A 15,054-nucleotide genomic window follows, 5' to 3' on the forward strand; every position below is an offset into this window, starting at 1 on the left:
CGATTACATCAGCCGCGTGCCGATAAAATCGGCCGTGTTGCCTGGGGACTCGTCATTGCTCAGCGCTTCCCAGCGGAGAGGTGACAGTGTGGTAATATTGAGGCTTGGAAGTGAGCAATAGCCCTGATGGAGCTGGTCTGGGGAAAGGAGAAAGATCTGCTTATGGAAAGTAACTGCAGCACTTACCAAGCAACGGTCAGCGGGACACAATGAGAAGAAAGGAAAGGTTATGTTGGGATCCACCTTTGAATTACCTGGTGCAATTTGCCAGGAAGGCCACTGGGTGGCAGCACATTACCAAGAGACCGAAGCAAAATTACTGAAACATGAAAAGAGGGTGCCGTGATTGTTTGCAAGGGCAAAAGCCCACCTACAAATTAGCTGAGCTCTTTACTTTTGGACCTGTCATCCCTTATTTTGGCTACTGATCCCTTTTTTTCAAATCTGAAAGTTGACAGCTATGCCAGGCATGTATCCTGGGCTGTGAAAGATAGTGGGCGGCTTTTTTTGTTGTAGCTTTTCTGATATGTTAATCTTAGGATGTTAATCTTAGGGCCGGGAAACAGATCTCACATGAAGGTGATAATGATCCCTGTCCTCCTGGCCTCCTTCTTATCATGTATATTCCTTGTTTGTGACTTCCGGGGTTGCTGGATGCACTCCTTTGTAGTTCTGTTTTGTTTACACCATTCCTAGGCAGAGATTATGGTCCAAACTTGCCCATCTGGGAATTGATCCGCACCTCCTCTCCCTAATTATTTCCCTGTATTCAAACACCACAGCTCGCGTCCTAAGTGGGCCTAACGGCTCCCTCACTACTCAATTTCAACGGCCAAGGGCGTCCGACAAGGTTGTCTCTTAGCCCCTCTACTGTTTAATCTCTATCTTCACGATGCAATTTCCACTTTGAAGCTAGCATCTAAGTACCCTCCTCACTTAGCAGGCCACCCCGTTGCTTCCCTTTTCTATGCTGATGATGCCGTCATCTTATCCAGAACAGCTGCGGACCTAGCAAATGCAGTTAATGCATTTATTGCCTATTGTAAGGCGGAAGCTCTTAATATTAATTATAAAAAATCGAAAGTCCTCCACTTCACTCGTTCCCGCAAACTCAAGCTGGAGCCGCTTAAGATCACAGGTGGCTACTTAGAAAAGGTAAAAGCCTTTAAATACCTAGGCTTAATATTCACTAATAATCTCTCCTGGACCACCCATCTACAATCTGCCTTTCTCGCTGCAACCACGACCTCTAACGCCATTGCCCGATTTTACCACCAGAAGGGCGGCAAACACCTTCCAGCAGCAATTCAAATATTTAATGCCAAAGTTGTCCCTAAATTATTATATGGATGCGAAGTATGGACTACAGCAATATCAGCTAACTTGGATCGCCCTCTTCATATGTTTCTGAGATCTCTTTCCGGCATCCCGAGATGTGTCTCAGGTGCAGCCCTACGACTCGAGTTCGCCCAGCCCTCAATTGTAAAACGAGCATGGAGTCGAGCCATTTCCTATAGCTCCCACCTATTAGCATCGGATGCTCGAATTAGAGGTGGGTTTTCCAATCTGATCCTAAGAGATATTCATAACTCCACTTGGAAAACTACAATTAACCTCAAACTCCGCTCTCTTCTCAATTTGAATTGTAAAACTGTTCTTAACTCAGAGTATATCAGCCCGGCGGCCCTACCTCCAATTAAAAAGAAACTACAGCAACTTGACTTCTCTAATACAGCTTCCTATGCAAGAGGGCCGTGTTCAGGCCTAGCCCTAGCTATTCCACCCCCTGAAGGGATCCCTCTATATTGCTTCACAATTTCTTCGGAGGCTAAGCGTAGGGCCTTTACCTGTGCCCATCTCAACTGTTTTCCTCCAGCAGTTCTGTCGGGTCGTTATTCCAGAGTTCCCATCGCAAATAGAACATGCACCTGTAATGACACGGCCCTGGAGACTATGGAACATGTAATGCTCTTCTGTCCTAATTGGACAGATGAAAGATCTCGGTTTTTAACCCCTCTCGTGAACAAGCTTCATCTCCCAATCCAGCCTTGGATAGTGTCCCTTTTTTTGCAGGATTCTGATTGTTGGATTACCGAGATGACAGCTAACTTCCTGCTTAGTGTGATGAAGAGGAAAGCGGCACTAACTTCTTCCTTAACACCACAGCTGCAGTCGATACGCCGCACAATCGAACAAAGTTCCAAGTAGCCTTATTATACAAGGACAATGGAGTTAGGACAAATTTGAGGAGCTGAAGGACCCTTAACGGCCCTCCTCCAGCCTCAGCAGTTTGTGTGTGTGTGTGTGTGTGTGTGTGTGTGTGTGTGTGTGTTTTCCTTCTCTTTAAGTATTTGCCCAGGACGATATCTACCTTTACCTCCCCACCCCCATTTTATGTTGTTATTTTAATGTATATCATGCTATGGCCACACGGCTAATGCAATAAAATTTATGTAACTAAAAAATAAATAAATTATGTAACACCAGAAATATGCATGCTTACGGTAATTAGTTTTTGTAGGTTAACTTTGTCCCCACGTGGGGTTTGTTGAAATGCTCAGAGGAAATCTGATTGGTTCTTACGAACACGGTGACAAAAGTTCTTTTGTAAATAAAACGACCTGGGCCAGAGGGTGGACAGGAATTATTATTATATGCAACCAGTCTTGCTGGTTCAAGCCTCTGTGTGTATTTTCATAACCAGAGTTCAATCCTTCCTTTCCTTTGGGAACGCCTCAAAGCAGAGCCTGCTGGATTAGGACATTGGCCCGTCTAGTCCAGCGTCTCGCAGTTGTCAACCAGCTGCCCCAATGGGAAACCCACAAACCCGGACCCAAGCACAGGAGCCCTCTCCCCTCCGGTGTTTCCCAGCAACTGGTGTTCAGAAGCATTGCTGCCTCCATCTCTAGAGCCAGAGCTGGTTAATAAGCATCCATAGCTATTGCCTCCAGGAATTTCTCTATTTCTCGTTGGAAGCTATTCAACTTGGCAGCCATCACTGCCTCTTGTGAGAGTGACTTCCATGGATTGAACATATCATGTGTGAAGAAGTCCTTTCTTCTATCTGTCCTGAATCTTCCAACATTCAGCTTCATTGGGTTGTCTACAAGTTCTACTGTCGTGAGAGACGGAGGAAACCCTTTCTCTCTCTATTTCCTCCATAATCTTAGACATTTCTATCACGTCGCCTCTTACTTGCCTTTTCTCTAAACTAAAATATTTCAAATGGTGCAGCCCTTTTTATAGAGGTGTCGCTTCATCCCTGTAATCTATGTAAAATGAACTTACCAGTACAAATCCATATCCCATTAAGAAATTTAAAATTATCAATGATGTAGGACGGCCCATTACTCGAGGCAGGTGGGTCCTGGCAAGAGTATAAGAAACTCCCCATACCAACAGCAAGAGATGAATGAAGATGGTCATATACAATATAAGTATCCACAGAGTTCCACCAAATGCCATTTCCCTTCAACTCAGAGGCACAGAGACAAGGACTTCGCCTTAGCCAATGCTGGTGGCTTTTATACAAGAACACTCCATGTCACCTGCAAGAGAACATTCTCGGCCAACCCACTCAATCTCTCAGCTGAGAAGAAAACAAATGGTTCAGGATGTGGTAATAAGGTGCAGGCTAACCATAGACTGGCTTAACAGCTTATCTTTAGAATGACTCGTGATTAGAATGCCCGAAAACAGGTTGGCTGACAGTTGAAATGGACGCAGGCTTCAGCAAATATAGAGCTTGCTTATGCCTAAGGGTTGTCAGTATGTGGCTTTATTGCTTGAGTCAATGTGTAAAAGCATAGGAACACAGACCAAAGGAGGAGGAAAGAAATTAGGAGGAATGGTCATCAAATTCAGAGTAATGGGAGATGTCAACAAAGGGGGGGGGTTAGTATTTTAATTGGGCGGACGTGATAGGCTGTAAACCCTGCACATACCCAGCTAATGGGGAACCTGCCTCGGGTATAAGGGATATAAGCTTCGGTCTTACTATTTTTGGGTGTGTCTGCTTTTGTTTCTTTTAAAATTAATATTTATTACTTTTCCAACAATTTAAACACTACAAAAACAATACAATACAATACAATACAATACAATACAGTACAGTACAGTACAAAAACACTACATAACATAAACACATTAAACACATTAAACTAACAAAACAAAACAAAAACAGTTTAAAGTAAATCAAACAATTTCAATATCTTATCTTTCATTCACTTATTTCCACGACCTCCTCACACCTCCCTTTTTGTATTCCACTTCTGTTAATGTGTCTGCTTTTGGACACCTGATCTTGCAAGTACGTTATTTTGTAATCGATAAACTCTCTGTTGCTTCATCAATTTTGTTCAGATTTTGAGTCTCACACCCACTTCTAACTTTCCTCACACAGGGTGTGGGTGCATGTTCGTTGGTGTGAATTTGCCTAAACTCCCCTGTCAAGTGCCAATCAATGTCCCTGTAGTCATTATTAGCACTAACAGGTTTCCAGACTTTCCAGATTCAACACGTTGCAGTAATCCAAATGGAAAGTAATCAGTGTTGATTTGTCCTCAATATAATGCTGCAGGCCAGCACCTAATGCCATGACACCATAGGGTGGAGGTGATGGGGTCAAGGAAGGAAAGCCAACATTGCTGTGGTGTTGCATTTGCAAAGTAAAGGAAGGATTGAACTCTGATTAATAAGAATACACACAGTGGCTTGAACCAGCAAGACTCTGGGAAGGGTGCGTATAATCATGTCTCTCTGTGCTTGTCCGTGTTTTTTTCACAGCCTCCCGGCCCAGGTAGTTTTATTCACAAAAAAGCTTTTTACAGAGTGTTCCTAAGAACCAATCAGATTTCTTCTGAGCATTTCCACAAACCTATGTGGAGACAAAGTTAGATCAAAAGAAATTCTTTTAACTACAACTCTGAGCATGCATACCTAATCTGAGAGTAAATAAAAGAGGACTAGAGAAACTCTGGAGATCACAAACAGGAGTAAGCAAGAGAGGATGGAAGGATGGCAAGGAGATAGGCATCATTATCACCTTCCTGTGAAACTATTTCCAGGCCCTAAGATTAACATCCCAAGATTAACATATAAGAAACTACTTCAAAGGAACTTGCCCACTGTCTTTATGGCCCAGGATGCCTGCCTGGCGAAGCAATTGCTGTGTACGTGACATGTGAGGAAGAGAGGAATTGAACAGGGATGCAGGGGTGTAGATTGATCAAGAATCATATCAAAATAGTTTAAACCCAGTCAACGCAATGCTTTCATTGCTGACGCAGATGGCTTACTCTATATCTGTTATAATTCCTCATAGCAATCCCACCTGATCACTCCTACATCTCACCATTTTATTTATTTATTTATTTTATTGTGTACAGAGAAGCTTAAGAGAGGAGAGGCATTGTGTCCTCATAATCTTCCTGCATGTGTTTCTTTATCAGACATTCCTGAAGGAGGGTGTGGAAAAAATGTAGTGCAGGGAAGGGATACATTGGCTTTAGCAGAAATGTTATAAGGAGTTAGGTATAAATAAGTATTTCAGTATTAATGGAAAATAAGGTACAAAATATGTTAAGATATTCATAATGATAAAAATAGAGAAAGATGGAAAGGAATTGCTGAAACAAGTAATAGAAGTGGATTACAAAAAGGGAGGTGAGAGGAGGTCGATGAAATAAGGGAATGAAAGTAGAGTAATTGTAGCACCCTGCTTGTGGTTAACGCTTAGCTGGAATGAAATATTCAACGCAGCAACAGAGAAATTAAAAAAATAATTTATTTGTCAGACAAATAAATAAGAGGCACAGTGGTATATGGTTACCAAGCTCTGGCCTGGCCTCCTGCCATAATGGCCAGCACTTATATTCCCTTAATCCAGCCCCCTTTGCTCCTCCTGTGGCTGCCTCTGTTCAATCAGCCTGGTTGGATTTCCTATTGGCTGATTGCTATAATTAATTCTAAGAGATACACCCATATCCTCCTGTCCTTATATGGAACACAAAGAGCTATATATTGTTACATCTATAAATGACAAATAAGTAGTAATATATCTTACATGTGTCTCAACAAGGAATCTTAATTACCAGCTCACCTCTTGTCTTCCTTGCCCTCCAAAACAGATGGTTAATAATTTTAAAATTTTATCTTGAACAGATGTCAGAGACCTTGGGTTCATATTCTCATGCATCATCAATGAAATATCTCCTTTTGGAGGTCTTTAAACAAAGGTCTGACAGCCATTTGTCATGATTGGCGTCTCTTGTCTGACAAGGGGGGCTAAATACAACTATATGAAATCTAGCATTTCTTAAATCCTTTGCATAATTACATTTAAGACAATATATTTAATACATAACATAGGTAGCCTTTTAAAAGGATAAACTTCCTCAAAGTAAAAAGGAAGAAACAGTTTACAGCCTCAAAATAAAATAGGAGAAAAAGCCTCTTCCCCTTTTCCCATGTGCCCTTGGCCTTTTGTCCTGTGGCTCAAGTTTAATGGTTTTATTTTACTTTACCCATTCCTAATTATGTTTGGTCTCTGCCCTTTTTATAACATGTAGGGTCAGTGTCCTCACTCAGTCTGTAATTCCAGCTTTTACGACTTTGAGAATTGTTTTCTGCTATAAATCAAGGGGGGGGCCTTTGTCTGGGAGGAAAACACTGTCAGTGTTTTCTTAAGCAGTTGGTCTGCCTGGCATGAAACTTTTGAAAATCTAAGCCCATTTAATTTAGGAACCTGATCAAGATATAAGCCAATATATGCCTTGATTAAAAATGCAGTCTATATTCAGATGCCACATCCCCCCCTTTCAACCTCAAGGACCTTGCCACCAAGCGTCCTTGATAGCTTGATCTTCATCATATTCCTGAGTTAAAGCTCTGTATAGGGCCATGATATGAGGTAGAGTTTCATTCGAAATCATCTTGCTAATTGTACTTCTAAAACATGAAATGATACATGGCATCATACATAAAACCATCACTACTACTGTCAAGAAAAACAAGCAAGACAATAGTATCCCTTTTAGGTAACCAATTGGTGAGCCATCCCATATCCCATCCTTCCCATGTTTGTACTGGGACATGTGCTATACTCTCCTTCTTTGTGGCCAACACACGGATTGCCTCACCATTATCTGAAATGTTAAAGCAACAGGCATTCCCTGTCAAGTTCAAGACTCCACATAGGGCTCCCTGCTTGGCAAGTACATAATCCATTCCCATTTACAGCTGCAAAATGACGGCTCTACTTTCATCCAGCTGTTATGCAATAAGTCTCAAACTCTGGGCCGTTACATTGGTTACAAGTTCCACTACTGCTTGCAATCGAATCATTCTGTTTAGATTATAAATAGGATCCCGTGCCCCTTGTATGAGCTCACCAGGATTCCAGGAGGCAGGATCATAATAGGCTATAATGCGCTCTGGTGGCCAATCATCAGTACCGCTCCAACTTTGGGTACTTCCTCCTGCTATATGAGAAATATCAGCGTTTCTTCGTGTTCGCTTTGCTGAACTAGTGGGCATAATCCACATTGGTGGTAATACCCATCCCAGGAAACAAGTCCCACTCCATTTGGAAGGGAGTTTCTTGTATGCCCATTCTCCACATATCCACCACAACCATCGGGTCTGAGGGTTTTGGTATGTGGAGTGCATAAGGCGAAATATCAAAAGAGGTATAGAGTTCACAGTGCAGTATGTTAGATTGCCTTTTTCTCTGACTTCCGGGACGCCGCGGCCACGGGAAGGAGCGAGAGGCAACTCGTCCGAGGAGCCTCGAACAGCGTGGGGGTCTTAGAGGGGTCACGAAGGCTCCGTGAACCCCTAAACCACAGGTGGAATATCCTGTTGGTCAAAACACCCAGCAAGGCTGCGTGTGCTCGCCTGTGTTGCCGGCGTTTAACAAGGCTGGAGCCGCAGCGAGAAGGGGAAGCATCAGACTCCATGCTGTGAAGCCTCAGGCTCCGAGTGAAAGCGGCGGACCTCCGACAGCAGAGGAAAAGCTGGGAAATAGTCCTAAAAGCTTTGAAGAAAGCAGAGGAGGGAGAACATTGGAAAAACAATCAAAGTAAAAAAGCCAAAGGAATTCTGAATGAAGTACCCAGCGGAGAAGTAATTAAAGACAAAAGAAGGAGGAATCCACTACTGGCGGTAAGATTGACAAAGGAGTAAAGCGAAAAGCTGGCAGACGTGAATGAAAGAGCAAGAAAGTAACCGCTAGCGAGGGGAAGGAATTTCCTCGGTAACAAAGTACATTTTACAAAGTACAAAGAGTTGGAAGCAAGGTAATATTGAGGTTTTTTTTTTTTTTTTTTTGATAGAGAGACTCTTTACCAGGTTTGAGAGGAGGAAAGGAGGTTTCTGAGGCATTTGGTTGATGCTTTAACCGACAGGCTTTTTGAGGACGTTATTGTTAACATCAACTTTCTTGTTTGAAGTGGGGGGAAGAAAGCCTGGGTCCTCCCCAGATTTTAATGCTGGTTTTATGTTAGTGACTTCCCTATGGGTTTAAAAAAGGGAGGAGGAAGCCATTTCGGGACGCAACTTGGCTCTGTTATTCACCATTTCAATTTGTTCTTGATCTATTACGCCTCTGCATGCATTTGAGATTTAAAGGGACATGCGCCAAAAGCTAAATAGGAGAACTTAAACCAGCATAAAGAACACTTCCCGAAGAACCTCCAAGTCTCCAGTAAAGGAAAATTTTTGGTGACGCCAGACTTCTATAATACCACCCTCTAAGAGGGTAAAGACTGTAAAAGGTAAAGACTGTTAAACTTTGTGTATAGTCTGACGCCTACTATCTGCTATTACACCCCATCGCCAGACCCGGTAACCTTTTAACCCATTAGAGACTATTTGTGATCCTGTGCCTCATCCCTTTTTGAAAGACATTAGGACAGAGATTAGCTTCTGGGGGAGATTATTCCAGATCCAAGGACCCACCACAAAAAAGGCCCTGTTATATGTCTTATGGTTATGAATCCTGAGATCTGTGAGTAAATTACAGCCCAGTAATATTCGGAGGGCTGCAGGTTGACCATCCTGGACTATGTCTCTCTATAAACCTGTCTATAAATCGGCTGCATCTATATAACTCCCCAAAAGACGTTAGTGTGGTAGACCCTAAGACCCTTCAAGCCTACAAAATGACAAACGGTGCAAAAAAAGGGGTGGCAACACCAGCGGAAAGGAGGCCGTCAAGACAAGATGATGCTAAAGAAAGCAAAGAAATTAAGGACTATAGTAGTCTGATGGCCGAAATAAGGAAAGAATTCAAAAATAATGAACAATATATTGAGAGAAAATTACTTGAGGTACAAGACATTTTGGATAAGAAATTGGAGGGAGTGGTGGGGGAATTGACAGGAAGGGTTAAAGATTTATCAGTAAGAACTAAGGTTCTGGAAGATTCAATGAAAAAGGTGCAAAAAGATACGAAAACTAGTAAGAAGGAGGTGGATAGAGTTAGAGTAGAAGTTAAAGAGATAGAAAGAGTGCAGGAAGAGTTGTTGGACAATATGGCCATGACGCAAATGAGGCAAAATCAAACCAACCTGAAACTGAGGGGTGTACCAGAGACCCCAAATGAGAATATTAGATTTAAAATGATAAAAGAGCTGGCAACCTGGTTAAATAAGAGTGAGGAGGAGGTAAACTGTCATCTAGTAAATATTTTTCGAATAAGATCAAAATTAGACAGAGCCAGAAAGAAAAAGCTGCCAGGTGATGTAATTGTCATGTTCAACACTTTGGAAATAAGAAATGAAATACTGCAACAGAACCACATAAAAAGGTTATATATTGAAGGAAACCGAATTATTATCTTTAAACAAATTCCTTTGAGATTTCTTCGAAGGAGAGAGGCATACAAAAAATTAACAAACCAATTGAAGAAGAATGGGATATTGTATAGATGGGAGTTTCCTGAAGGCATTTCATTCTACTTTAAGGAAAAAAGGTTTAAATTAAGCACCAGTGTTGAACTCCAAAAATTTGCGAGGATATATGAGAAGGACCTGGGAAAAGTTGAAGGGGAGGCGGAAAGGGAGGAACGACAGAGAGACGAGGAGGGTGAAGGGAGTGAAGAAGAAGAAAAAGAGGAGAGTTTAACAGGAGAAGAGGAAGAACAAGAGGAGGAAAGCAAGGAACAGTAGTTTCTATTTAATCTAGTTAAATTAGCTAGAATAGTTTAATAGATGGCTTTAAAAATAATAAGCTGGAATGTGAATGGTTTGAACAATAAAAATAAGAGGAATCAGATTGCGCATGTATTGCTGAAAAAGAATTGGGATTTAATTTGTCTTCAAGAAACGCATGTAATAAGAAAACACAAGAGGGTATTAAGTAATAAGAGATTGGGATTGGAATTTGTGACCTCCGACAAGGTTAAGAAAAGAGGGGTAGTAATTTATATAAAGGAAAAATATGACCCGCAATTACTGTACAAAGATGAACATGGGAGAGTAGTGGTGGTGCAGATGGTCCTTCATGGAGAAAAAATAGTTGTGGTTGGAATATATGCCCCGAATGAGAAAAAATCAGCTTTCTTTTTGGAATTAGATAATATATTAACGGAATGGATGGATCAGAAAATGATATTGATGGGAGATCTTAATGGGGTGGTGATGCCGAACATGGATAGATTAACAAAAAGACAAGATGGGAAAGAAGGTAAATTACCACGATCTTTCTTTGACATGGTAAATAATTTGGGATTGACGGATGCTTGGAGATTTAAAAATCCTACTGTAAAACAATTCACCTTTTTTTCAAATCCGAATCAGAGCTGGGGGAGGATAGACAGTATTTGGGTCTCGAGGGAATTGGTACAGAACTTAATTAAGTCCGAAATTTGGCCTCGAACTCTATCTGATCATAGTGCGGTTTCCATGGAGTTAAAAGGTAGAGAGGTTAAAACAGCCAGATGGAGAATGAATGAATATTTATTTAATGATCAAAAGATAGTAAATAAGGCTATAGAAACAATTGAAGAATACTTTAGGTGGAACTTAAATGGAGAAACTTCCATAGAGACGGTGTGGGACGCAGGAAAAGCGGTCATGAGGGGTTTTTTGATTCAGAAAAATAGCCAACTAAGAAAAGAAAAAGAAAAAAAGAAAGAGCAGATTTTAACACAGATTATGGAAAATGAAAGAAAATTAACTGCTAACCCTAGTGAAGAGAGTTTAAAACAGAACTTAAGAATATTACAAGCTAAATTTGCCACAATAATTAACCAAGAGATAGAGTGGAAAATTAAGAGGATGAATCAAAAGAACTTTGAGTCTGCAAATAAGATAGGGAAATATCTAGCGTGGCAGTTGAGAGAAAGGAAGAAGCTGAGTATGATCAGCAAAATAAAAGAAGGAGATATGATTATGGAAGAACCAAAAGAAATAAAAAGAATATTCCAAAGATATTATAAGGATTTATATAAAAGAGGAGAGGAAACAGAACAAGAAATAGATCAATTTTTGCAAAAACACCATCTGGAACAAATTGTAGAAGATGAAAGAGCAGCACTAGATGAGATAATAACACAGGAAGAGATAAAAAAGGCTATCAAAAAGATGAAAGCTGAGAAGGCGCCGGGACCGGACGGTCTTCCAGCCAAATATTATAAAATATTAATTAACCAAATATCACCAGTGCTGGGAGAGGTTATGAACAATATATTGAGAGAAGGAAAGATACCTGATACCTGGAAGGAAGCCTATGTCACCTTGATTCCTAAAAAAGAGGTGGACACTATGGAAGTAAAGAACTATAGGCCAATCTCATTATTAAATAATGATTATAAGCTATTTGCAGATATAATGGCGGAAAGATTAAAGAAGGTCTTGATTAATAAAATCCATGGTGACCAAACAGGATTTCTCCCAGGGAGACAATTACGGGATAATGTAAGGAATTTGATTGACATTATTGAATATTTGGACATGAAAATAGACAGAAAAGCTGCACTGGTTTTCATAGACGCCGAAAAGGCATTTGACAATGTTTCCTGGAACTTCCTAAAGAAGGTTTTGGAGAGGATGGGAATTGGCGAAAAATTTAGAAGAGGCATAGAAGCAATATACAAAGAACAGAAAGCAAAGCTGGTGATAAATAAAAATACAACAGAATATTTTAACATTTATAAAGGGACCAGACAAGGTTGCCCCCTGTCTCCCTTATTATTTATTATAATTTTGGAAGTACTTAATAAGAGACTGAGGGAGGCAACAGAAGTGAAAGGAATTAGAGTAGGAAAGAAGGAATTTAAAATTAAAGCCTTCGCCGACGATATTGTTCTGACTTTGGAAGATCCACAAGATAGTGTAAAAGAAGCATTACAAAAAATTGAGGAATTTGGAGAGGTGGCAGGTTTTAAGGTAAATAAGAATAAAACTAAAATGCTGGTTAAAAATCTAACTAAGGAAGAAACGAAAGATCTAGAACAAAAAGTGGAAATCATGGTGGTGAAAAAAGTGAAATATTTGGGAGTGTGGATCACGGCAAAAAACATAAACCTATATAAAGATAATTATGAAGTTACATGGAAAAAAATAAAGAAAGATCTGGAAATATGGGAGAGGATGAAATTTTCCTTTTTAGGAAGGATAGCAGTGGTTAAAATGAATGTTTTGCCGAGAATGTTGTTCCTATTTCAAACTCTTCCAGTTATTAAAGGTTTAAAACAATGTAAAGAATGGCAGAGAACCCTGATGAAATTCATCTGGCAGGGGAAAAGACCAAGGATTAAAATGAAAATATTAACTGATAAAAAGGAAAGAGGAGGTTTTGCTCTCCCAGATTTGAGTTTATATTATGAAGCAGCGTGCCTACTTTGGCTAAAAGATTGGATAAAACTGGAGAACAGAGACCTGTTGGATTTAGAAGGTTTCAATAATTGGTACGGGTGGCACGCATATCTCTGGTATGAGAAGGTGAAAGTCCACAGGGCTTTCTTAAATCATATTTTCAGGGGACCAATATATCAGGTCTGGGAAAGAAATAAGAACCTTCTTGAAAGAAAAACACCATGGTGGATCTCACCGGTAGAGGTCTTAACAAAAAAAAAAACCAACATGGAAGGGAAGACAGCCACTTACGAAGATTTGGTAAGAAAATCAGAACAAGGGCTTAAACTTAAACCTTATGAGGAAATAAAGGATCAATTCACCGGTTGGTTACAGTATCATCAGGTGAATGATATGTTAAAGCAAGATAAAAGAAAAATGGGCTTTGAGGACAAGAAATCAAAATTCAATATAGAAATAATAGAAGGTAAAAACAAAACATTGTCTAAATTATACAACATATTACTGGAATGGCATACAAAAGACGAGGAAGTCAAAGAGGCAATGATTAAATGGGCAATTGACTTCGGCTATAACATCGAGTTTGAAAAGTGGTTGAAATTGTGGAATAGAGATATTAAATTTACGGCCTGTACGAGTTTGAGAGAAAATGTCTGGAAAATGCTCTATAGATGGTATCTCACGCCGGCAAAATTAGCTAAAATCTATAGATCAGAAAATAAGACATGCTGGAAATGTGGTGAAGTGGAGGGAGACCTCTACCATATGTGGTGGCAATGCAACAAGGTGAAGGTTTTTTGGGAAGCAATTTATAATGAACTTAAAAAGGTTTTTAAATATACTTTTCCCAAAAGACCTGAGGCCTTTTTGCTGGGAATTATGGGTAAGGAAATAAAAAATGAAGATAAAAAAATTTTTCTCTATGCCACCACAGCCGCAAGAATTATGCTGGCACAAAACTGGAAAACAGAAAATATACCTAACGTAAGTGACTGGCAGGTCAAAATGATTAACTATGCCGAGCTAGATAGATTAACAGGCAGAATACGAGACCAAGACGACCAGAAATTTCAAAAAAAATGGAGTAAATTTTGGAAATATATTGGAACGGATATATAGGAGGAACTGGCGATATTAGAAAAACTTTATCAGCTAATAAGTATAAACTTTGATAAACTAATTACGCAATCCGGGATTTATTTGATACTTACCAAAAGGGTGGAGGGAAGTCAAAGGCTAAGTAGAGCCTAATGCTTATATTATTTTTTTGTATGATTGTATGCTTACTTTTTGTATAGCATGAAAATAGGATGAATAATTTATGTTAAAATGTCTATTTTTGTATTTGTTTGTCCTTTTTTTTTCTTTTACAAATTCTGAATAAAAATTTACTTGCAAAAAAAAAAAAAGATTGCCTTTTTCTGTCACAGTTATGTTCCATACCACTTTCCATGCATGAATAAAAGAAGGTGCACAGGGCAAGGTATTCCGAGTTCGATAGGTAGTACCGTTTGCCCAGGTATTCTTAATATTATCCCAGGTATAGTGACAATGAGAAGAGCCTATCATAGTAGAATCAGCTGCATCTGATGATTTATGTACACAGAATTCCCCTTGTACAGGTATAACTCGTAATGGTTTAGTTGAGTTCCATCCGGGGAAATTCTGTACTTCTGTGTGGTGTGGCATTTCGCTTACCCTACCAATGGCATTTAATGGTATTAGTAATAAGGGCATACCTCCCTCTGAATCATCTGGCCCAAGAGAGCAAACAAGGCAATTGGTCCTATTTGCAACATTGGCTACCATTTCAGCTAAACCTACCCACATATTGTGGTCATAGCGGAATCCATATTTAGCAAATCTAGTCAGATTCAAGGACCCTTCCCCTTCCCAAGGGATCAGGATTAATAATAAAATCATGTTGATGTCTAGCATATGCATTCCTTTCACAAAAGATTACCTTATTGTGATAGCAAATAAATATTAGTCCCAATATAATTCCCCCAGTGACAGAAATGGGGAACCACCAAGACCAAAACATATATCCCAAGGATCCCCAATGTGTAATATCTCTGATAATTGTTCCACAAGGGGGCAGTCAATCAATTGTATAAGAGAATCTTTCCGCTCACAGTCGCTGGTTCAGGCGCTCCTCAAGCTTCAGGCGTGCGCAGGTCAGCCAGCTTCCAGTGTTGTGGCTGCAGCAGGCCGGTCGTCTAATGTTGCCCGTGAC

The 15,054-nt window shown here is 40.1% G+C and overlaps 1 protein-coding gene and 1 long non-coding RNA gene across 3 annotated transcripts in view; one reads left to right on the forward strand and one right to left on the reverse strand.

Annotated features, from left to right (window-relative positions):
• LOC309521447 (arylacetamide deacetylase-like 4) overlaps positions 1-3,509 on the reverse strand; it is an 85,414-nt gene extending 81,905 nt beyond the window's left edge. The window contains exon 1 of one of the 2 annotated variants that reach the window (XM_082203950.1): positions 3,289-3,509. In XM_082203950.1, coding sequence (XP_082060076.1) covers positions 3,289-3,394 — 106 coding nt within the window. In that variant the 5' untranslated portion in view covers positions 3,395-3,509. The remainder of the gene's footprint in view (positions 1-3,288) is intronic. The other variant, XM_082203949.1, reaches the window with a different exon arrangement.
• LOC309521471 overlaps positions 1-15,054 on the forward strand; it is a 177,863-nt gene that overhangs the window by 99,754 nt on the left and 63,055 nt on the right. The window lies entirely within an intron of this gene.

The sequence above is a fragment of the Podarcis vaucheri genome (genome assembly GCF_965113315.1).
Source record: "Podarcis vaucheri genome assembly, chromosome: 16".
Lineage (NCBI taxonomy): Eukaryota > Metazoa > Chordata > Lepidosauria > Squamata > Lacertidae > Podarcis > Podarcis vaucheri.